At 38.0% G+C, this 25231-nt stretch overlaps 1 protein-coding gene across 1 annotated transcript in view; it reads left to right on the plus strand.

Annotated features, from left to right (window-relative positions):
• Positions 1–25231, plus strand: part of ADAMTSL3 (ADAMTS like 3) — a gene marked incomplete at its 5' end in the record, with an annotated part of 185190 nt that overhangs the window by 15260 nt on the left and 144699 nt on the right. Inside the window, one exon of the mRNA XM_082488623.1 lies at positions 14522–14641. Within this exon, the coding sequence (XP_082344749.1) occupies positions 14522–14641 (120 nt within the window). The remainder of the gene's footprint in view (positions 1–14521; positions 14642–25231) is intronic.

Genomic DNA, 25231 nt, shown 5'->3' on the forward strand with positions numbered 1-25231 from the left:
AATGAGTGGAGTATCCCTTGTCCTACAAGAGGCATGATAGCTTTTTCAAAAGACAAGGTCAAGTGGACAAACCAAGATTATGTGTGCTCTTTTAGAATTCAGTATATAAAAGCTGCTTTTGAAAACCTGTTCCTCCAGTAGCTTTTCTAATGAGAAAAATAGTGGTGCTTTCCACTTTGCTGAAGCTGGGGAAGCTGAATGACTCACCTTCTAAAAGATGTCTATGTCACTTAGAGCTAATTGCTCATTTTGCATACAAGACGAATGCATTAAGAGATTTAATTGTACCAGCAGCAACAATAGGAGTCAGTCCCTCCACACCCTTTCCTGTATTGGTCAAAGTAGCAGGGCTTCCCAGTAGCTTGACCAAAGCCTCTACTTAGACTTTGGTTGTGTGTCTAATTTTTAGTTGCTGGTAGATTCTGTGAAATGCCGGTAGCTAGGTACGTGCTGAAAAGTCATCACCCCTACAGTTAGATTGTTCAAACTGCTAGAAAAGAGAAAGAAACAAGACAGTTTATTTTACTAGCCATCTGCTATGCCATCATAAACTCCAATGCGGTATTCTGAAAGAGTAAAATTATTCTGTTAAATTTCCTGTAGAAAGATAATCATTATTGGAAAGCAATGCGTGACTTATGACATGTCTGAATTCATCTGTCCTGGGAGCTATCCATTGTAGATCACATCTGCTTCTGTACACCCACACAGGATGGGAAGATATTCCTCCACAGGAAGGTCTTCCGTTCCCTCAGTGTGCAGGTGGTATGTATTGGCAAATCCTGTGTTGTGGATATGGTAGCCAAGTTCCCAGAGTAATGCACAGAGTGAAGCAATTCACTCAACTTCAGCTGTTCGAAAGAGAATACGAGATGGGTGACTTGGAGTATAACTGCATGGCCTATCTTTCAATGTTCCTTCTGTGATACCTGTTTCAATCACTTATACTTGCCACTGGTTGGATTTGAAATACAGACTATTAGAGGGTTAAAAATGGTATGTTAGTGAGATCCATCACAGTGAAGACACTTGGTGCTTAAAAGATTTTAAAAGGAAATGGAGAGCATTTAAGAGGACATCATACTTTTTTTTTTTTTTTTTTTTAATTCCAAAACACTAGAGAATGTCTTGCCTTTGAATTACAGATGTTCTTTGGTGTTCTCCATTCTTCATCTTTCTTCTGTTGTCATGCTCATTGAATGCCTTTTATGTAATCACCTGGATAATTTTAAAACTGCTTGATGAAATTTCTTTGCTGGTCATGGAAAATGAGTGATAAAGTTGTAGTTTTGAAACAATCCCTATTAGAGCAGGCATCCTGTTCTGAATTAGCAGTTTCTATTTTCATTGTCTGACTTGCTCAGCTGTGTCTCAACATTTCAGCAATTCCAGTTTATTCAGAGGATTTATCTCATTTTTTCCAGCAGCAGATCCTGTGTTTATCTTTTCTCACCTCAGTAAGAGCCCTTTCCCCTTTACCATATCAGTCCTGCAGAATTACTGTACACATCATGTAGAAGAACAAAAATGAGAGTCATTAAACTAATGACCATTAGTCTTAAAAGTTGTCAGTGAACAGATGCCTGCAGTGCCTGTCATAGGAGCTTTTAATTGCTCTGCCTTTTTACAGCTAAAGCATAGTTAGCTTAGTGGCGGCTTATTAGTAAGCGTGCATGAGAAATACTGTCAGTTAATGCTAGCAGATTAATTGTGACCAGGACAATCTTCAGATTAATGGTAGGTCCTCTTTCGTATTTAGTCTTTTCTGATTTGGAGACTTTGCTTTTTTTTGGGGGGGGTGTGTGCTTCTGCTTCTTTTGTTACATCGCTTGTTGGTCACTCACTGACCTTTTTCTAGTCAACCTTTGCTTTGTTAATGCTGGACAGTGTGTTTGGCTCAATACAGCACGCAGTTAAAACCTTGCCCTGCTTGAGATGCTTTCACTGGCAAGAGACAAAGGCAAACTACACTTGGAGAACAACCACCCCCTGTCTCCCCAGAAAAACTGAGGAAATGAGAAAATGGATAGATTAAAGATAACAAGACTGGCATCACTGGACTGAGGGAATACTTAATCTGAGATTTAAATGAGGCTAAATTAAATATGTAACTGTGTGGGTGCATGCTTGCAGAAGTGAATTGCAGTGTTGGAACGGTGGTCCTGGGACTGGAAAAGCATTTCAGCAGCAGAAGATCAGGTGGGAATGATTAAGATGCTGGAAGTCAAGCCATGTTCTCAAAGTGGTAGATGATAACAACAGAGATGCTAATAAGACAAAGATAAATTCGTAGGGAAAAATGGCTTACTAGGAAGTAGCATGCTTTACCTGGTGGTTGGCATATCCGTGTTTCTGACATCAGTAAAGCACAAAAAGCTTAAAAGCTCTACAGTATTTGCAAAAAATGTGTTTGACTTAGAGACTGTGTGCTGTGAACAGTTTCTTTCGGGAATTTCTCTTTAAAATCATGCTGAAACAGGTGTGCACATGTGGAGGGCGCTTGGCTTGGCTGAAAGGCATTCACCTCATGTGCCTTATTAATAGCCTTAAATCAACATTCCTACAGCAGAGCCATGACCATTTAACTGCTTCCTTATTGTGCAAATGTGCCTGACCGAGTCAACGTGCTAGGCTGCTCAGTCTGTAAACCCTGCAGAGGGACTTAGTGCAATGGAGAAAGAAGAGCAGACGAAGAACTGGGTTAATATCACTAAAATGATCAGAAGTGGTAGAAAACTAACAGTGGAAAAATCGCGTTTTCCTCACCATGTGTTAGACGCATTCACGTGCTGAGCTGTTGTAAATCATAAGTTAGCCTGAAAGTGAGCATCTGGCTGTGGCATTCTCTACAGGCTATTTTTTTTCAGGTGAGAAAGGATTCGTCAGCTAGAGGTAACAGGGAGGAGAACCATTTTGATTATTTACACTCTTATTCAGGGCGGTCTGTCTTTGTAACTAGAATTTTGGGACGCTCTCTCCCCTGGTCTCTCTTTGAAGGTATGTTGACAAGATGGTAGCAGGCGCTCTCAGTGCTCCACTGAAAAAGGTGGATGAAGAACAGTGTTAGCCCAAGCCCTCCTATTCCAGGGCACAGCACTACTGGGAGTGTGTTTATAAGTATTTTGGTCATTTGTGGGTGCTCTTAGGCCACCACACCCCACCTCTGCCATCTTTTTTTGAGGAAAAGGGATAAAATTATTTCTGATAATAAAGCAGTGTAATACAGCACAGGAAAACCCTATAGGCCAATCTAAAGGCCTAGATCTGAAGCTAGGCAAGTTCAGAGCAAAAATGTATGGAATTTTAGCAATGAAGGTAATTGAATGTGGAAATAATGCATGCATTAAGTATATTCCCTTTTCCTTGATACACTCTAAACTGACCGAATCTTTTAGAAAAAAGAAGTGATGAACTTGCTGCAGAGAATTTCCTCACCCGGTTCTGTGGCTGGTGTTGTGCAGGTCATATTAGTGCCTTTGGAACATACAAGAGAAGTTCTGGCGCCACAGAGGACAGTTCTCCATTTACTTGAGCAATTTCGCTCTGTTAATCTGTACATGCACAAGCCTTTACACAGCCTTATCTATGTGTATTTATTCTTTGTGAAAGCCACTGAAGTGGGTCAGCAAACACTGCTGATCAATAAAGATTGTTCTTGCATCTTGTGTTATTTTAGTTTTCGTTATTTTAGTATATCTGAGTGACCTTTATGTCTATGACATAAGTATGTTCTTTTTTTAAAGGGATATTTATACATCCCACAGTAAACTGATTTGGCTCATTTCTGAGGAGGGTTCTTGCCACCTTATTCTTCGTATTACTGGATTATACCTGTTTGTATGGTATTTACAGGTTTCATTCATTGAGAAGTTTTGTGATGGTAGGCGTTGATTGTCAGAAACTTTTGATCTTCCTAATATGTCAAGGTTGTTTAGTTGCATGGTCTTTTGGTTCTCCTACTTGAGTCTTGGGCCATTTGATCTTCAAAATAGTTGCACCAAAGATGTATTTCCTTATTGGGAAATTGTTCCAGTTCTTGGTGGCTGAGAATTTGCCTGTTTGTATGTCTATTTCTGTTATGAGAATTTGGAGTCATTTACAGTAGCAGAGCAATTCCATACATTTCATCTACCTCTTCAGTTCATGATAAACACCATGCTGTTGCTGTTGACAGCTTTGCATATACAGTATGCAATGAAGAATAATTACTAGTGCGAGGGCAGGTGTTTTGGGGGTTGAATATTTGCCAATTTTCCCCTGCCACCTGAACCAGAAGCGTATGGATTGAGATTGAGCACTGGGAGAAAACTCCCTGTTATTAGCAATGAAAGTCATGGCAATGCCCTGCAATATATGATAGAGTCACTGTTCAGCCTTCCCCACATTACAGAAGTCTGTTTATAATTGCGCTCGTGAACATCTTTCATGTCAAGGTCTTCAGTATTTAGCTCTGAAGTATATAGTGGTTTAGTATTCTTCCCTCCCTTCCCCCAAGTGCCGGGGTTTTAATACCATTCCATTGCCCCACACGTTTCCCTTCTTTGTGTTTTCCTTATGCAACAGGAATTCTCTTAAAAATCTGGATCCGCCACTAGTTCTAGCAGGTGTTTGGCTTCTGAATGCCAGAGGCTTTTTCCTTACGCAGCTTATGGATGAGAATTTCACTGCCCTTAGGCACAATTTCAACTGAAGTATATGAGAAGCATGTTACTATGTCAGTTCAAATTATATCACTATTAAAGAAAAAACTCAAAAGGAAATTAAATACAAATAATCACACTAACATATCATAACATTAATGTTATAATTAAAATTAAAAAGAATCAGGAAAATCTGAGTCAGGAGTCTCCTGTCTTTCTTAACCAGACTCTCCTGAGAGCAGCCATTGTAAAATGAGGATAATGACAACTTCGAGTCATATGAGATCTCTTGATGAATAGTACTATAATACTATATGTTAAGAACTCAGTGTATTTTCTAACTCTGTAAAATATACTGTGTAGGAACTAAGTATTGTGTAAAGTCTTGTATCCTACTTTTTCTCATCACTAGCCTGTTTATCTGATGGTGACTAACATTTTTTTGCAATATCCAACTATGTGATAAGTCCCATTTTGCTCACATATAAATATGTGAATTGCTAGCCACCTGTATTGTCGTCTTTGGCGGGTTTAAACCTGCATGTAGAACAATTGGTGACATCTAGCTGAGAATATAATTCCTTACATCCTGAATCCTGCAGCCACGTCAGTGTGGGCATATCACTGTGGCCAAATGAAAACAAAGGGGTGTTTTGCAAGTGCTGTGCAGAATTGCTTACAAAATCGTGCCATGAAGTTTCACCTGCCCCAATTCTTGCTCTATGTTAGCTTTATGGAGGCTTCTCATTTAGATGCAGGTCTTGGTTGCATCTAAAGCATTCACACCTTTCTTGTACCCTTTCTTTAGCATTACTAGAACAATTATCCAGTCTGGATGCTGGGGAAGGGGGTGAAAAGGAAGTAATTTATAAGAAAAGGGTGATGTTGCCCTTGCAGATGTATTGGGTGCTATTTATCTCACTAGTAAAGCAGCCCATAGCCTGCTACAGCCTCTCATTCATGTCATGCCTGCAACCATCAAACTTTTTGTGTTATTATTGAATAATCCTAAAGTCTGTGTTAATGCATGGCCTACAAAAGCTATTAAGTTGTCTTGCTTGCTCCTCCATGATAGAGGATCCTACCGGTCAATGAAGGAATCGCACTGTATTCTTTCTCATTTTGTTTTGTTCTTTCTTTTACTCCTTAAGCAATATGAACCTTCATTCAGTGCATGTGTTGATTTGCTGGGCTTTATAATTCTAATGCCTCTGACAGTGATTATCCATAGCCTTAAGCTATGGTCCTTTTTCGCCTTTTGTAAGTAAATCTGCTGTTCCTCAAATATTATGCTTCCAGTATGTTACTGTAGCTGCAGTAGTGTCCATAGATAAAAAAGCAAGATTGTTTCCTGTAAATAAGTCCATTCAGTTGTTAGCAGCTTGTCAGTTTGGCAAAAACCCACATATTCTTTCATCATGATAAATGTTAATGATAAAGGACACTGCAACAAAACTTTTTTAAAAAAGATTACAGATTATCCTGACTTTTTTTTTTTGCTAAGGATGCTGACAGTACTTCCGCAGCATATTTTTCCTATGGAGATTGTAAAGAACCTTAAAAACCTTCAATAACAGGTAGAGTTCCATGAGAACATGCTGCAGTAATGCTGAAAGGACTTGATTTATGACAAAAATTTTACCAATTACTAGGTTACTAAATAAAAAATAAAAGGAGGGTTTTGTTTGGAATAGTTGAACATATGGTGGAAGAACAGATAAAAAAAATCTTTTTAAAGACTTCAGTCACTGATGTTTGTCTTGCTCGCAAGACTTTAAAAAAGTTTTTAATGAAATATTAAATATCCTGCATACAAGAGATACAAGTTCAAGAATGAATCCCTTTTCCTCCATACAGCAGGTACAGTCCCTTCTCACCATACTGCCAGCTCCTCTCAGCCTTCTGACACTGACATACAGATGCTGAGAAGCTGCATTAAGTAAGGAGACAGAAAGTAGACATCCTGCTATGCTAGGAATAATATAAGTAGCACCACCACTGTGGCAGGAAAACAGAGGAAAGGGATTAAAATCACTGGCGTTTTTTTTGTTACCTAGTTTCTTCTCTCCCTACTGGTGAATCCATATCTTTGCAAACCTTTTTTCTTATTCTTAAGGATAGGCTTGTACACTTCGTATGTGAATCTTTATTCTCACTGGTAATAGTAATACCCAGATTTTATACTATATGTTTTACCCATATGCTATAAAATTGCTTTTAAGTTGGCTCTAGATATTGTTGTGCCCATTCCCCCAAGGCTAAACTAAAGACTTAAGGAAATAATTGGGCATTGCATATTTTGAAAGCAGAATCTGATCCACAGTCACTAACTTTCTGACAATAATTGGAAATGAACTGCTCTAGGGTCATCTCGCCTGAGTGCTGTATTTTTCACCTTGGCTCTTATTTATGCAATGCTAGAGAACATTTAGTATACAGTGTTACTCACAGTCCTAATGGGGTTATATTGCAAGGGATGTTGTCCTGCTGCACATGTATTCGGACCCTGGTTCTGTAAGGATGTCGGTGGGAACTTTGCCATTGATATCATTGGGAGAAACTTCAGTCTGCTAGTGCAGCTCATTTAAAAGCAAATATTAAGCAGATCAAATCAATCCTTTGGAAAGAAGGCAGAGTCGGCAGAACACAGACTTTAGAAGCAGCTTCATTGGAAGAAAGAAAACTCCAGGGTTCATATTTCTTTTGGAAATATGAAACAGAGTTGATATTTAAGCTGGGTTTTGAAACTAAATGAGATTTTGGCTAAATATTACTGCAGCCTTTCAGTTAAAAGTTTCATCTTTTAGCCAGACCATAGCAAGAGTAAAAATAAGTAGTTGTTGATAAATATCCAAAAGCTTAATCACTAGTATAAATTTTAGAAGGTACAGAAAAAGACTTTCAAAATGTGTTGATCTCAGTTTGCAGCCCAGGCCATGCCAAAGAAAATGTATTTATATTTAATCAAGAAAAATTTTGGTAGAAATATCCTTTTGAAAAGACTGAAAGATAATTTTGGTTTTAAATTACTATCTCCATTGTCCTTCTTGTGTTTAGTGTTGGCTTTAAGTTGTACAAACCTACAGCATGAAAAAAAGGTTTAGAGTGAGCACTGTTTCTTTAATGACATGATCTTAAGCATATCCAAGTCAGTGGAATGACTCCTAGTGCTTGAATGGGCTCAAGGTGGGCTCGGTTTGAGCAGCAGAGATGATGTAGGCACGTGCTTTCTTGCAGTTGTGAATATGATTGTAGTTATAGCTTAAATTCAGTTTTCAATGGTAGACACTATTCAAGCAATAGCTGAACTTTCTAAGTTGCTTGCTGACAGCATTTTACTGTGTCATAAATAGGTGGCTTATGCAAAATAATTCTGAATTGTCTTTTGCTTATCTTTGTACATATCTTCAATTTACAGGCACATTTTCCCAAGCTTGTTTTTTTTTTCTGCATGTTCTAAACAGGTCTAGAATGAGAGATGAGAGGAAAACTCATTAGATTGGGGCAGAAATCAGACAGGTCTGAAGTTTGCATTTAATACAGAACATCCACCATGTAAAAACAATCCTTGAGTCACACACTTGAGTTCTGTCCCTGCAAGAACTTTTGATTCAGTCTTTCAGGTTGTCTCGTCCTCTCACTTATTTCCCTAATGAAACCTGAGAGTCATTTTCAGTGTTTTGGGGTTCTTTTATGAAGAAGTGCTTGGCTTTCATCACTTCAGCTGAGTCCTTTTTCTTTTTTAAGAAGAAATGATGTTTATAGTTTAATTCTGGTTTGAAATGCTGGCCTCTTAGTTTAATATTAATAATTAAATAATTAGCCTGGTCTCCAAAAATGCTGAGCTGCTGGCAGCTTCTGTGGAAACTCAGTTCACTTGCAGGGTCTTTAAATGTTTCTGAGCATCTAGCATTAAGAAGTTGTTTTTGTAAATCTTGGCCATGTCAAAAGCTAATCTGAGTCTTACTAGATATTTATTCATCAGGATTGCTTGTTCTGGAGATATCTGAAGTTCTAAACTGTTAATGTGACTTTGTTTATCTGCTGACACGCTGCTTCATGTTGTGGTGAAGCTGGAGTGCTATGCTCTATCTAGCATTTTTGTACTGGAGTCCTTGAAAATCCATTAAACTGCCCTGCTACTTAGCTGGTATATTACTTCCCAGGGGTGTAAATCATATGCTACAGCAGCTTAGTAGACAGATATTTAACTTGAATTAAACCAGAAGGCACACATTTTGGTATATGATTGGACTCACCACGCATATTAATCTGACAAACATCTATTTACAAGTGATTAAGAATGCAGATAGGTTTTCTCACTTTATCTGCTTTTCCCACCTTTTTCCCTAAAACAGCGATTTTGGAAATTAACACGCTCAAGACCCTGCCTGATTTTCCCCTTCCAACAAGAACTAATAAAAGCACCACAAAACTGTGGGAAGCAAACTACGCAAACGACCTTCACTGTGCTGGTTTGTTTGTTTGTTTGTTTTTTTAATAGAATTTACTTTGGGGAGGATAGTGCAGTTGTGCATAACTATAAAGTTTTAGGTGACTGGACCGTTATTTTTTCTGTTCCTCTTTTTAAAAACAGGATTTTGAGGCAGTTTCAGGAAGAGTGTGGTATTTTGTCATCTTTGGCATCTAAAATAGATAATTTTGAAGTTTTCATTTTCTTTAGTACACAAAACAGTGTGTTCTCATTATGTTCCCAGTTTTAGCAAGAACACAGGCTTTGTTAGGGAATGACTGATTTAAGTCTAGGTAGTGCTGATTTGCATTAAGAAGTGTACATAGGAGCATAGTTCTTATTTTTCTCTTAATGTGGCTGTTGGTGCCAAGAAACTCTAAAATTAAAAATTCCTCTCTGCCTGAGAGATTAGTGTTTTATTTCTAATTACATTCAAGTAATTACTTTGAGACATTCCATCTCTGTTTTCTCATCTTCTTGACCTTCACAACTCAGACCTAGCAGAAAGCTCACTTTCTAAAGCTGCTGCTATTTATATATAAATATGGAACAATTACTTTCCAGTCTCCTGGTGGCTATGATTAAATAGAATAGTGGCATGTTATTATGAGATTCAGTTGAACTTTGTCATAGCCTTTGTATTAAATGATCCCCAAGAACTGTAGACTAAACTACATTTTTTAATTTATCTGAAATTACAATAACAGTTTAAATCCTTGGATGAAATTGTTAATCTTTACCTTGGAAGGAATGACCACTGATTAATATTTGTAACTTTTAGTCATAGGGAAACTCTACATTTTAGCAATTGCTCTGATTTGGTAATTACAAGTGAGTTGGATGGCAGTAGTTAATATGAATCTTGGGTATCAAGGAAAAAAAAAACAGTTAAAGTAGTTTGGGTTGTGTAGTGTGTGCTAGAGGTATTCCTTTTGGGTCAAGCTGAACTGGAAGATGTGCCCCAGCAGCTCACCTGCTGTGCCTCAGTCACTAAGAGATACTCAGTCCATGGGATTGATTAGAGCTAGTTTCAAATAAGCCCCTTCTTCAGGTATGCTTTGTTGTAGGCATTTGGTCCTGCACACCACTTTTATCTGCTTTTTTATTCAGTCCTACTCGGCCATGCTACTTACTAAAGTCAGCATTGGGTGGGAAACACTCAGTAATTATCCCTCTTACTTTCAGTAGTAAAATAAAATCTGAAATCAGCAAATCCAGCAACTTCAACTTGGGCAGCTGCTTCCAGTCAGAGTAGCATACAGAGCAATGAAATCAGGCAGTAGTAAAAATGATAGCACGCAACTTGGTGGACGGAGATCTAAAAATCAGAGGCTTGGATATAAACTATTCATTTTGTCTTCTGCAATTGAAAGTGGAAGGGCAATTTAGTCTTTAAACACTTGGATGGGGAGTGATGAGTGAGGAAGCAACCACAACATGAGATCAAAGCTGTGCTCAGAGCATAAGTTTTTGAGTAAGAACAGTGCCATTGCACACTTCCCAGAACCTACATGCATTATCTACTTATCAGGATAGTTCTCCTTGGTCACATAGGTAGAATTATGTAGCATGGAGACCTTGGTTTTTTCAGTTTCTGACTAATAAATTACATCTTCTGATTAACTGATACCTAGAAAGATTTTCAAATACCAATCTGTTTCCAACTTTCAAATTTTCTTCTTTGTTAGTATGGTAGTATATGCTTCCTTGCTACCTGATATATTAATTTAAATGACTCTTATGCAGTTATTATTATTGTTATTATATTTGGTTTGGCTACATTATCACCTTCTACCGTCTTCATATTCTTAAGATCATAAAAGCTGGTTTAAAAGGCCTGTTCTAAATCTTAAGTGTACTTATGATTTGACACTTTTAACTTAAAGCTATTAACATTAAACTGGCCATTACACAGACTTAAAAACACTAGCATGAAATGTAATTGTTTTCTGAAACTTTCAGTCTTTAGTTTAAAACGTGAATTTATATTGGATTAGCTAAGTTATTCAGAGATGATCTCAAATATACTATAAACCCACAAACTGGTGAAATTTCAATTATGTTTAAGCAAAAGTGCACATAGAAATGTAAAAGCCTGACAAGGAACATTGGTAGGTTTGTCAGTGGGGAATAAAGTGGACTAAGTGGAAACAGTACATTTTGTGTTCAGTACAATAGATGAATGAAAGTGCATTGGACAGATGCAGCTTATTTGAAGGTATCTATACCTAGAGGGGAAAAAAAGGTTTCTCTGCTACTTTGATGACTTGATACAAAAGAGATTCCCAGAGACGCTGCGGCTGCCCCATCCCTGGAGGTGTCCAAGGCCAGGCTGGATGGGGCTTTGAGTAACCTGGTCTAGTGGAAGGTATCCCTGCCCATGGCAGGAAGGTTGGAACTAGATGATCTTTAATGTCCCTTCCAACCCAAACAATTCTATGATTCTACGAAAGAGACTCTGCGCGTTTGAAGCTCTAACTTTTATTTTTTTGAATGAAATTCTTGATTTGGGTTGTTTATCAGCTGTAATTATTTGGTTTCAATATCGATTTGCCATGTCAACTCATAGTGTGTTCCTAGTAGATTTTTAATTAAATGCTTTGCTGTGTTCTTCCTTACTTTAGCTATACTATGTAGGTAGCAGTACCTGTTGCTGTAGTTAGCAAATCAGTTTCCATTGTAACCTCCTGTGTAACCTTGTAAAACATTCATCTTTAACATTGAATTTTTCCATGCTCGGAAGCCAGATTTTGCTTGCCTTAATCTAGCGAGCATTCTTCTGCTTCTCCAGTGGCTAGCTCCTCATTAGCTTTTAATACAAAAATTGAATGTGTGTGAGAGAAGCCCTTAGTTTTTCATGTCATATTTATTACATTGTTATTTCAACTTCACATGTTAGCATCTTTTATATTCAAAGCATAATACTGATGAATGTCCAAAGACTTTCTATTTTAAATGTTTAACTTAGAAAGATGAGAAACCCAAGCAAGTTAATCGCTACATATCCTACTGACAAATTTGTTTATGGGAAATTAGGCAAGAGTGTGATATGTACATTTATCTAAGAAGTGGGGTGGGATAATTTGGATTCTCTTCTGTCTGTAAATTAGGCAGCTCTTTCAAAAATATGGTTATAAATCGCTAGTTTAACACTATTCTCTTCCAAAGTATGTTACAAATATAAACTAAACTTTACAATACACCATTAATATAGGTCATTCGGTGTTGTAATGGTGTTTTACACCTGGGGAAACTGAGGTAGAAATGTTAAGTACTTTAACCCAGGCCACTCGAGATTTAGAGCACATATCTCTTATCCATTAGTCCTGTGCTGAAATCATAGGATTACATCATCGCCATATTCCCTCACATAGGATCTATCGATAGCCCATGGAAACCAGTGGGGAAAAATGCCAGATTATGTCAGCCGGTATCATGTCTGGGTTATACTTAACATGTCAGGGTTTGCATCGGCTGCAGCCAGCTTGGATTCGGCATGAAGCATAACTGGACCTCTCTTGCTTGCTTTATGGGGAAACTATTGTTATCAAATGTAGATTTATTCTCCATATTTTATTATTTAATTCTGCATAAATAAAGTCAGTTGTCTAAAGCATACCAGTGAAACCACTGCTATAATAGGCTTTACAGAAATGTCATGATAACATGATGTGAACATGAATTACTCTTATGCAGGCCTGATGAAAAAATCCTCTTTAAAATCTTGTTCAGTCTTGCATGCTAAAATATGACCTTTTACCCTAGTCTAGACATGTCCTTTGCAAGCTATTTCTAGTTTATATGAAGATTGCTTGATTTAAAACAAGTATGTTAATCTAATGCTGTCATGAATGATGGGGTTTACAGTCTGAGAAGCTGACAGCTTCTTTGCAGAACAGAGTAAGCAAAAGCAACGTAAGCTTCTCCAGACCCATACTGTGACTGACGTGTCATCTGCTTTTTATGAGATAAATTGTGAACTTCAGAAAGTGAACTTACTGCAAGAGAGAATCTGCAGAAGGTCTTGCCTTCCTGTTCCACCACAAACTGGTTAAATTATGTGGATTACTTCTGAAATCTCTTGTTATCTGGCACTAGATTACACACCTATATTTGGTACAGTTCTAGCCAATAGTCTGGAAACTGGATGACGGGAACTGCTAGCTTTCATGTAAAATTACTATGTATATGTCAAAATACAACAAACAGTTTAATTAAACCCCATTTATTAAGTTGTCTCTCTGGGAGATGTCCAGCAATAACTTGTATGTTTCAGGCCTTATTTTCTTCCCTGAAAGGTTTCACCCTTTTGGAAGGAAATTTCCATCTCCTTGTCCTTTCCACTCTCCCCCTGCCACAGCTGGACTCGATATTATGCATTCAAAAGGTGATTGCTTACTCTCTCTCCTATGCCAACCAATTAGCTTCTCAGGGTAGAGTTACAGTGTAGTAGGGATAAGGTCATACAAGTCTGTGCAGTACATTTGCTAGGTATCTGGGAAGCTTTAGACCAACAATGCAACGACAGAGTATTCAACCAGCAAGGGGTCAGCAAGTCTGGAACGTTTCAGGTGTGTTATCATTACTGAACGTGCATGGATCAGTTAAGCAAAAGCCATTTGTCTAATAAGGGCTCAGGTGCCAGACAGCCCAGTTGGAGGTACTGACTCTGATTCTGACAGAATTAGCTCCACTGTAGCTCAAAATGGGCCCTTGTCCTCCCCCAGTCTGTTCTCAAATGCTCTTCACCAGTTCTGAATAGCGCACAGAACTAATGTGGACCACTGCCTGGTGTTCACTCCAGTCATTCCCCACTCCCTTCTGATTTCTTCTTTGCAGTACTATCTTCCTGCAGGATAGGAAAGTAATTCACCGTGTCATGGTTTCATAGGCTACCCTACTTTGAGGAGGCTGGACTAGATGAGCTCTCAAGATGTCTTCCAAGCTGAGTTATTCTATGATTCTATGTCCCTGTATCTTCCTGTAAGAATAAATATACTGTATTTAACCAAAAGCCTGTTATCTGCAGCAGCCGGTAACTGTCTAGTGAAGTGTATAAGAAAAAAGGAAGTGTAACTTAATGTTGCTTTTCCAGTGTTGTTTTCACAGTGTCTTTCAGCAGTGATGATTGATAACCAGAGATGATATCTTTCTGTTTAATAGGCAATTCTGCTATTGAGGCATCTTGTTTGGTTTTGGATGCCTGTAAGCATTTGGCATGTCCTCGGCACAGACCACTGTAGCAAAGTATCCACCCAGAAATACTGTGCCTGAAAGCACATCACTTCTCCCCCCCCGGCCCCCCCCCAGAAGTTCATGTCTAGTCTTTGTAATTATATGCATAGTTTTTTAAAATTTGACTTGTGTTTGTAGTAGCTGTAATGTGACCTTTCTGAATCTTTTACAGACAAGAGCAGAGCAATCCCAGGGTGCATACTTCTTGCCCGAGTTTGCACTTTCTCCACAGGGGAGTTTTCTTGAGGATACCACGGGAGAACAATTCCTCACTTACCGTTATGATGACCAGGTCAGTATACCATATGTGAAAATGATAGAGATTGTCACATTCATGTAGCTCTGAGATATAGATTACTGTGAAACAAATTGAGATACGAAGTGTGTGTTATCTTTGAAAACGCATCAAATTTATAACGAATTGAATGATAACACACTATATGAAATGAAAATTAAGGTACTTAATAATAGATCAAAACCACTTATGGCAAATATTATTAGGATGTAGTAGAGACGAAAGCAACAATGTTTTAGTGATGTGTTAATAGATGTTTATAGTTAGTTCTATAAAATGTGTAGAATTAGAGTTGATTTTCTTTTCTGAGAATTGTTTGACCTATCCAAAATTGTTTTATTTAATGGATAAATCAGTATAAGGCAGATCTTGCATTTCCCAGCTTGTGAAAAGTCAGCACATTTTATTATTTCATGAAGTTTTCAGAAGGGAAGGTTGAGTGAATTATAAAGAAACAAATGCAAAGTGTAATAATGGATGAAGCAGAATGTTTAGAAAGCAACAAATTATGTATTTTGAAGTTAAAGATCTTTAATGCTTTCTCCAGACCCGTAGAAACATTATGTTAAACATGGAATATAGATACAAATGCAAAGAAAGCAACATGAAAGAAATGCTGTTAATCTTGGCAAAAGATCTAAAGTAAACCTAGGAAATGTGTGGCATGCTGTGGAAATTTACTCATAACACAACGTGTTCCAGAAGTCAGTTGAACTTCACATCAAAACTGTCTGAATTACATTCATAAACACTTACAGTACATTTCTTAATGTAAGAGGAGGGAATTTGTTAGGAAACACTCCCTGTAAAAGTGAGAGAAGAGTCAAACTTGCCCTGCAGTCACAAGGTATGGTTCTGTCAAGTGATTGGCAGCTTTATTTTGAAAGATGGTCTCATTACAGGAGCTACTTTGAGGAAAAAAGAAAAAAGTTTGCTCATGACTACTCTAAAGAGAACTGAGATGAGTTTATTAAAGCTTTAGATTGAGTATCTTTTTAGGAAGACAGAGGGAAGCAGAAAAGATGCAAAAGAAAGCATGATGAGCTACTTTATATCATTTGAATTTAGTTTAAATATGTTTACAATAATTCATACTTTTGCTACCCTGGAGGGTCTTGATTATCAACAGAAAAGGTACTTAGATAAGTCGTCCCCTGGACCAAACACCTGGGAAAGCGATAACTTACAGGACAGTAAAATGCAGCTGCAACTCAGGTGTTATTTAATGACAGTAGTTGAAAAATGCTATAACGGTTATACACTTTGATCAAAATAGTTTCCATTAAATGGAGTGCATTTTAGAGAAGTCAGATATAACAGAGAGAGTCTGAGTTCTTTGAATGGACCATTTAGACCATGTGAATAGCACAGCTGATTAAAAAACAAACAAAATGAATCCCTCCTCAAAACCTCAAATACCAGCATAGCTCAATACAGAAGCCAGTTCCTAGCTTGATTCCATTTGATGGAAGTTTTCCATTAATTCCCTTGGGATCTGAATTGGATCTGGGATATTGTCAGCTTCTGTTCTTTCATAAATGTGATTCAGCTTTGAAGCCTGCTCTTCTCAAACACTTAGTGAACAGTGGGAAATTAAGTTTGAAATCTTGGATCTCAAAATGGTGCTAAAACATCAGAATGTTGAAAATAAACACAACTGCATTAGCAGTAGTTTCTTTTGAAAGGAAGTTCAGTCCGGAAGCATTATTTATTAAAAGGTACAAATACGTTGAATGCAGATGGGAACTGATCTATATCTCTAGTTTACCGTCCTGCGAGTAAACCAAGAATTCTTTGGTAAATAGAAAGATATTTTCCTCCTTAATCCTAATAAAATTGTAATAAGGTACAGTTATAGTTTACTTATGCCTTTGCTGAAATGTTCATACAAAACTCAATTTTATCATGTGGTCAAATTGAGCCAGAAAACTTGAATTTTTCTTGTTTTATGTGTTTCTTTCTACTCTTGCATGTGACATTTACTCTGTGAATGGAAGGAAGTCTTAAACCAGAGGGTGAAAATCTTTGATCAGATAATTCCTTGAATTTTTGTAAGCTGGTATGGGTAGGCGGCTCGATATGTTGTAGTTGTGATAAGGATATGCAGGTGAATAAAAAGAGAGGAATTTATGTACATTGAAAGGCAATTTTTGATTACTTAATGTATCCAACATGCAAATGGAATCAGTACAGGAAGGTTACCGCATAATAAAAAAAATTAATGCAGTAGCATCCTCTCACACACCTTAATTCAATTTTAGCAATTCGCTTTCTATCCTGCCTCACTGTGAAGGGTTGCTGCCCTATGGGAAATACATTCCTTCCTTTTCCCTGAACACCAGAATTGTCCTATGGGCATCCCTACAGAGTTCTGCTGTTTCTGTACATCCTAAATCACATCCATTTAGTTGAAAATTGAAATAACTTTGTGCACTTTACCCCAACAAAACAAGAGATCAGTCTTATCCAATCTACTGTGAAGGTCATACCTCTGTATTCATGGAAGGGAGCAGAATAGATAAAAGGGATGAAAGGCTCCTAAGACTGTGGCATGGGCATGGGAGAAGAGGGTGGATCACAACCTCTGTTCTTTTGGCTAGCCAACAAGATGACGAGACCCTTGCAGGAAAAGTGAGCCCTTCCATATCTTCCCAAGCGTGCCTTTCCACCCTTGCACTGTTCCTCATACCCAGGCCAATAAAATTTCCAGTTTGTTGGGATAGATGGATATTATTTTTATATAGCATCATCATCATGATCCACGATTAGTTTCCTTACATCCTCCAAACACAGGAATGTTTCAAAGGGGTTTTCTTTGGCTGTTGTGTGTGATATTTTTCAAGCAGGGAGCCAGTTTAATCAGGATCAGTCATTCCTTTGTTAATAAGTAATCTCAGTAAAATAGAACTAGCTGTTACTTAAATATTCAAAAGTATTTGCTATCTGAAAAGACGAGCTTACAGTTTTAAATGGAAGATGAGTAAATATTAATGGGAACACACTGTACTCTGTTCTAGCCCAGCAAAATTACATATGGATTCATGTTGTACATGCAAGATAGTACATTTTGTTCTGGTTTAATCTGGCAGGACTGTGCTCTCATTTTTGTGCAGGATTGCACTAACCCCTTTGCATATTCAGTTGCTATGTGTGTACTTAGGAATTACATGCAGATGAAATTCTTTGGCTAGATATTTTCAAAATTCAGTGAATATATATATTTTTTTTTTTAAACCCCCTCTATGACTATAGAAGAAAATACCTTGTAAGGCCTGATTAGATACTGCCACCTTTATTCACTGAGGTGACATCTGGACAGAATGGTATGTTACAGTTTTGACACATTTACTGCTTTATCTTTAGGGAAAAGAAAAACACTGATTCAAAGCAAATACTTTTGAGGGCTCCCAAAGAACAGAAATGTAGAAATGTTTACATTGAGCATTTTCTTACAGCTCCTGCATTGTTCAGCAAGCTATGTCTTGCATCAGTGCATTGCATACTGCATTTCTAAAATTCTACTGAGTCAATGTAATTTAAATCTAATTTAGTACCAAATAGATTTTGATGCATAGCCAAAGTCTTCATTTGCCATTAGAAATTTGAGACTGGAAAAAATATGCCCTCTCCTATCATTCTTGAATGAGTTTTAAAATAAATATATAAGTGATAGCCCTTCCCCCAACTTTGAGATATAAGTTCAACCTTGCCATAAGGAATAGTTTCCTAGTTTTCTTTCTGATTTCTTTTGGCTTTTCACCTTTTAATGTACTTCAAGGAATTTTTTTCTTTTCCAGAATACTAGTAGTACTGGAAAGCTTTCTTGGAGAAATAAAATGTTCTTGTTTTCTGACACTTAAGGTATTGCTTCCAAGTATTAAAACCATTCCATATGACGGACCACCAACAAGGACAGCAGTGAAAACTTGGTTGGGCTGAATATGTTTGAAGTACCTTCCCACTTTGATTTCTTGGCTGAAAGAGACAGCTCTTGGAGTGGGGGTGGAGCAAAGAAAAAAGAAAAAGAGGTTATCTTCTTTTCAGTGGGGAAGTGTTTGCTTGACCAGTTAGCTTTCTAGCTGAGCTTGCTCCTTCTAAATTTTATGATGTTTACTAGTTTAAACTCATGAGAAGGACATCCTGATCCTGGAATGTGACATATGGCACTTAGTCCAATCTTGGCAAAGAAATGTAGTGTTTCTAAACAAATGCTTAAAAAAAAAAAATGCAATCGGGAAGAGTGGTGAATATGAGCATCTTGAAAACACCCAGCAAGCAATTACAAGAATGAAAATCTGCACTTTCAGACTTGAGTGTTTAGCTACGAGAGGTAAGGCAGAAACCAGTGAGTCTGTTCTCAACTAGATATACAAGTTGTAATACACAGGCTGAGGCTGTTACAGTTCTTTTAAGAACTGGCCTTTCTTTGGGTTTGCTAGAAAAGTCTGCTATAAAGTCAATCCCCAAATTGGGAAAGTAAATATTCTGATATATGCCTTGTCCTCCACAAAGAAATACCCTGGCTTGGCTTCTGCTTTTTCTGGGGGGAAAGAAGCATGATATTTAAAGTGTTAATTAAAAATTAATTAAAAAGTGGAACCCAGGATCTGGATCACTTAAATTAATGTAGAAATAAACTGATGGAACCTATTATTCCACCTTTTTGTTTGTACTCGGTCAGCGTGTTTGTGTTAGTTGTGTAAGTTTTTCATATCATATAAAGTAAACTGTTCTGTGCTCCGAAGTTGTCTTTATGGATCCAGCTGGGCTGACAGCCGTTTTCCCCCTAATTTCTCTGAAATTAGTTTCCCTCCTCCACCTGCTGATGATTGCCATCCTCCCAGCTCTGCCTCTGGAACTCTATGTGAGTCTCAGCCCAGTTTTGAGTATCAGGTGCTTGCTGGCTTCTGCTCCTACTCTGAGCCTTTTTTATTCCATTGCCAGCTAGTTTGCATGTAAATCACCAGTGAAATGGAACTAGAAGTTTTTGGGCTTAGAGATGAGTCATGTAAAGGACAAACTTATTTCAGATTAACACATCAGTGAAGACAAGCTCTAATCCTGAGAAGGGAGTAAGATTTGTAGTTTGCAGCATGCTTGTTACTCAAGTACATAAAGCTCCAGCACTCTCCTTTTGAGAAGGAGCCAGAAACTTGTGTTATACTTTGACATGACATTTCTGTTGATACCCTGAAGAAGCATTCAGAACTATTAAAAAGACTTAACATATTTAATATCTAACTCTTCATTTAAAGATTCTTTTTGGAATGACACAAGCTCTTCTCCAGAGAGCTTAAACTGTTTCAGGTGTTTTTTTTTTTTATACAATGCAAACCTTCGACCAACAAACACTTTTGGTGGTTTCATTTGTGTATCCTGAGAGTGAGCTGATAGACTTAATTTTGTCTAAGCACTGCAGGTGCAATTGCTAACACTTGGCTACCTGAATTTCAGCATTATGTTAGAAATATTCCTCCTCAGCTGAGTAAGGGACTGACATTGCTGTCCTTACTCAGCCAGTGTGCTGATATTAGAATAACCCAAATTCCACTGACTCAAATCTTGTAGTTCCATTCTCTTAGCTGGGACATCTTGTGTAAGTAACAAATTATGAAGTCAGGTTTGTGGTACTCCATGCTAATCCTAGAGATGTTAATAAGGAGTTTTAAATCACGTTCAAAGAGTTTAGAGCCATGTGTTTGTAAGTCTGCGTGAAGATAAAATGCATCATTTGGTGTTATTGTGGAAATTTAACTGAAGGTGATGTTAGGTACTCTAATATTTTCCATTTTTTTACTTGGCTTTTTGATACCTTTTTTTTGTTGGCAGGTTTAATTTGGACCTCTTTATTTTTACTTTTTTTTTTTTTAAATATTACTTGGATAAAGAAATTAGCTTTGTAATCAAGTGAAATGTGTTTCTGATTTGGAATTATGGGGGAAGGAGGCAGGGATTAAGAGCAAATGAAAAACACTTACAATTTCAGGCAAAACTACACTTAGAGACTGATACTGCATAAGTCAGGCATGATCCTATTCAAACAATACTTTTGTTTAGGCTAATTGCTTGCTGGAAGTGTGTGGCTAGCATATGCACAAGTAGTTATATCATTAGTGATATAATCTTGTGGGTGATAGATTGCTTAGTGAACTGAAAACTGTTTTAACATACTTTTGCTTGTTGGCAAACTGAATGGGGAAGTGGCAATTTTTAAAGCACCAGCTAACATATTAAGCTTGGGGGTTTGTTGTTCAGAGAAAATAGTCTGAGTGCTGCGTGCAGTACACTTTAATTTGTGCACTAAGAACGACAGACTTTCTTGTTTTGTATTGCTGCGTTAATCCCAACCCTGTCAAAGGTCTCGGTGTGTAAATCATGCTTACAGAAGCCAGTAGGTCTTCACCTCATGTAGGATAAGTGCCTTCACAGGGAATCTGTAATAATACAGTTTCTGTAGAAAACACATTTTATATCACTTAAATCTGGATCAAAGACCTACTCTGAGGCTGTGATCCTATTGTGCTAAATTCTGTGGTAAAACTCATGGGCCTGGGTCTTTCTGTGGCTGTGATAATACTGGCCTTGGCAACTGTTGACAACTCCCAGATAGCAGAAGCAGTGCTTTATTTGCAAGGTCTTCCCCCAAAATGACTCTCAAGGAAGAAAGGAGAATGGACATAAACTTTCAGGTGTTTCTGGTATTCCTGCCTCTCCTGGGTGCTGGACAGATACTGAGGCTGCTCTAATGGATGATAATAGGCTATAGAGGGATGCATAAAGCTTTGCTTATATACCCCTGCCTGGAGTGGTGTTGAGAGCAGCTTGGATGCAGTATGTGGCTGAGACCACTGCCTTGGGTAGAAAGAAGCTTCAGATTAGAAGAAATACCTGTTTGTAGGGACTGAGTGAGCAAGAATCAGGAGTATCTTTCCTACTAATGGAAAATCTTTGGGGCCACAATTGCATGCTTATTCAGTTTGAGGTTGGTCAAAATATTAGTGTCTTGGTTTTATAGTGTGTATAGTGTGTCTGCCATGCACATTTTTCATAAAGGACAGGTTTTTTTTTTTTAAACTCATGTTCAGTGTTTCATGTTCATATGTTCTTCAGTTTGTAGCAACAGATTTCATAAGGTTGTCCCCCCCTCCCCTCCACCCCGCGCAGACAGAAGGATGAGTACTTGGGCAAATATTCTACTGTAAAGTCTTTTAACTTAATTCTACATTGAAATAGTAACAAGACACGTGATGAAATGAATTAACAATATACAGACTGGACCTTCATTTGACATTCTTTACTGGAAACCAGTGATTAAATTGTGAAACTTTGATACAATGTAAGGTGAATTTACCACTCACCTCCTCATGCCCCCAGTGCACCCCCAGCAGTTGGCGCATGTACTTATCCAAGAATTTTGACATAGATAAAGGCTTAGCTTCAGACTTCTAAATTAAGACTGAAAGGTCTGGAGGTAGCAGAAATGATCCCATGCATACACAGCTCTGACGCACCACTGCTATCATGTATCAATAAGAGTTCATTGCGATAGACTAGAGAAGTGCTTCTAAATCAAAAAGATATATTTCAAGTACTATAGGAAACACAATGCTTGGAACAGGAAAGCCATTCTTCAGATTGTACATTGAAGAGAGGTTGTTTTAGGATGATAAAGCCCATGGTGAATTAATCAATTTGTCTATGCAATGCAAATACATTTTAGAACTATGACTCTTCACTGGTGTCAGTCAACACCAGAACAGACTGTAGTTAGGTTTTCAATAATATAGGTAAATTTATTGAACTTCTCAAGCTGTTCAGAACTTTTGTTAAGTTTTGCACAAATGAGAAGATAAAATTAGCGTATTTTTCATGAAGGATGAATGTGATGAATTGGATTTTTTTTTTTTCTTCTGTGCTGCTTCTGCCACAGATAACATTTTATCTGAGAGTTTATAGCAGCTTCTCTCTCTTAATATGGAAAGCCTTTGTGCAAAAGTAAAAGAAACTTCAGTTTATACTGGCTCTTAAATAATGCTGAGTAAAATGCTTCCTTGATAAAATGAATCATTCTATGTAAGGTGTTTCTGTTAAAATCTATTGTTTTGCAAGGCACTGGGTAATTTAAATGGAATTTACATTGTAGAGTGCATGGATAACATCCCTCACATCCTTGATAGTCATCCCTTCAGGCCTGTCCAGCATGGAAAACAGATTTGTGGTATGGGTTGGATGTCACAATGAGCTTTTAGTGGAGATATACTTGAACCTAAATTTCTTCCAATTTGTATGCCGCTATTGGGGAAGATGCAGTGAAAAGCCTTCTTTTAAGAATCTGCGTTTCTTGGCTTTGTTTCTAGAAATAGTGCTTGATATCATTAGCACTTGCGTAATGAACCAGCCTTGGGACAGCTAAAGAACAATCTCTTTACCACTTCAAACAGTTACTTCACTTTGCACTATTTCAAAATAACTGTCAGCATTGCCAATAAACCTAATTTATTTCTACTGACTATTAGACTTCAAAAGCTATTTGCTCACAAGGAGGAAAATTACATACATTAATTACCAATTTTGGCAGTAACAGCAAAAAATGGTAAATGTAGGTTCTTGAGAGGATCACTGCTGACAACTATATTTATTATTTTCAGAGCTTAGAAAGTGTTACAGGTTGTGATACTGTGAGATCTGAAGCATTTTAATGCTCCTAATGTGAAACAAACTGTACCAGGCTTCACAACACGCATTAATAATGTGCTGTTGCTATAATGACGAAATAAGGGGACTGTCTCTTCTATTTTCCAGCTTTCACCAACTGTCTTTTCTGATATCTAATTCAATAAAAGTGTGTTTATGTGATGTAGTCAAGTGATCCAGCTGCAGCATGGCCAGGAAAGGCAGGAGCTCTTCTCCTTTAGTGACTGGATGCTAAATCTTTATGTTGTTTTATAAACAACTGTCTCAGTTTGTGAAGGGGAGTTATGACCTTGTTACTTGGTTATGTTAAGAGACTGATAAGGTAATGATTGATGAAGAAGGTCAAACATCTCTGAGCAGAAGAAAATGCTGTTATTCACTGTTTTTGGTACAGAAAGCAAAACTGATTTGCAGGGCAGGTCATAGGATGGGCAAGAATGAGTGATCTGAACAAGGTAGAAGAAATAATATAAGAAATAATATCTTCACAATCAGTTTGGCTTAAAAAAAAAAAGGTGTAGTACATGCAGATTTCAGAGAGTGAGAAGTAGCTGTAATCCCCAATTATGCATCCTGGTGCAGTGTGTCCCAAGTGTCAGGCTGCATGTGTAGCTCCCCGCTAGCACCGTTGCTGAGTCTAGGCTTGGAGGCTTATCAGCACTTGACTTAAGGGTATAGAGGATGATCATGGTCTTCAGTAACAGAACTGGGAGAGTGTTTTGTATTTTCACAGAATCACAGAATCATCAGAGTTGGAAGGGACTTCTAGAGACCATCTAGTCCAACTCCCCTGCTAAAGCAGGATTGCCCAGAGCACATTACTCAGGACTGCATCCAGGCGGGTCTTGAAAATCTCCGGAGAAGGGGACTCCACAACCTCCCTGGGCAGCCTGTGCCAGTGCTCCGTCACCCTCACCGTAAAGAAGTGTTTCCGTGTATTTGAACGGAACTTCCTGTGTTCTAACTTGTGCCCATTGCCCCTCGTCCTGTTACTTGGAACCATTGAAAAGAGCCTGGCTCCATCCTCCTTCAACCCACCCTTGAGATACTTGTACGCCATAATAAGGTCTCCCCTCAGCCTTCTCTTCTCCAGGCTAAAGAGTCCCAGCTCTCTCAGCCTTTCCTCATAAGGCAGATGCTCCAAGCCCTTAATCATCTTAGTTGCTCTTCGCTGGACTTGCTCCAGCAGTTCCCTGTCCCTCTTGAACTGGGGAGCCCAAAATTGGACACAGTATTCCAGTTGTGGCCTCACCAGTGCAGAGTAGAGGGGGAGAATGACCTCCCTCGACCTACTGGCCACACTCTTCCCTATGCAGCCCAAGGTTCCATTGGCCTTTTTGGCAACAAGGGCACATTGCTGGGCCATGGATAATTTACTGTCTACAGTAATTTTAAAATAAAAAAGTATATGGAATTTGTTATTCATTCTTTTGTTATGAAAGCTCAGTGTTTTTGGTTTTTGTTTTTTTTTTTTTTCTTCTTCCTCTGTTTTATGTATGGAACTTACTTGCTTTTGGGCCATAGCCTAAAAACTATTGCTTATTTTCTAATCCCTTTAAACCGTTACCCCCAGGAAACCACTGAAGCTTTGGGTGCAACTTCCAGCATGCAGGATGTCCTGTGAATGTCAATAGATCTTTTTGCATGTCTTGAAGCTATTTACAGAAATAAATGCTTGCATGTGGTTTGAGGCAATGGTTGAAGGTGCTCAATGCTTTGGTTGAGTGTTTAGTGTGGTCTTTGGTAAAGAGTAATGCTATACTTGAACATTAGCCTTCAATACTTTAATGTACTTGACACAAATTGTAGGTCCCACATTATTTTTATAGACATGCAACTGTTAAGCTGATTCTTGGTCTAGAAGGAGTGGCAATCAGACATCTGAGAGGTGGA

This window comes from Vanellus vanellus (assembly GCF_965231255.1).
Source record: "Vanellus vanellus genome assembly, chromosome: 11".
NCBI lineage: Eukaryota > Metazoa > Chordata > Aves > Charadriiformes > Charadriidae > Vanellus > Vanellus vanellus.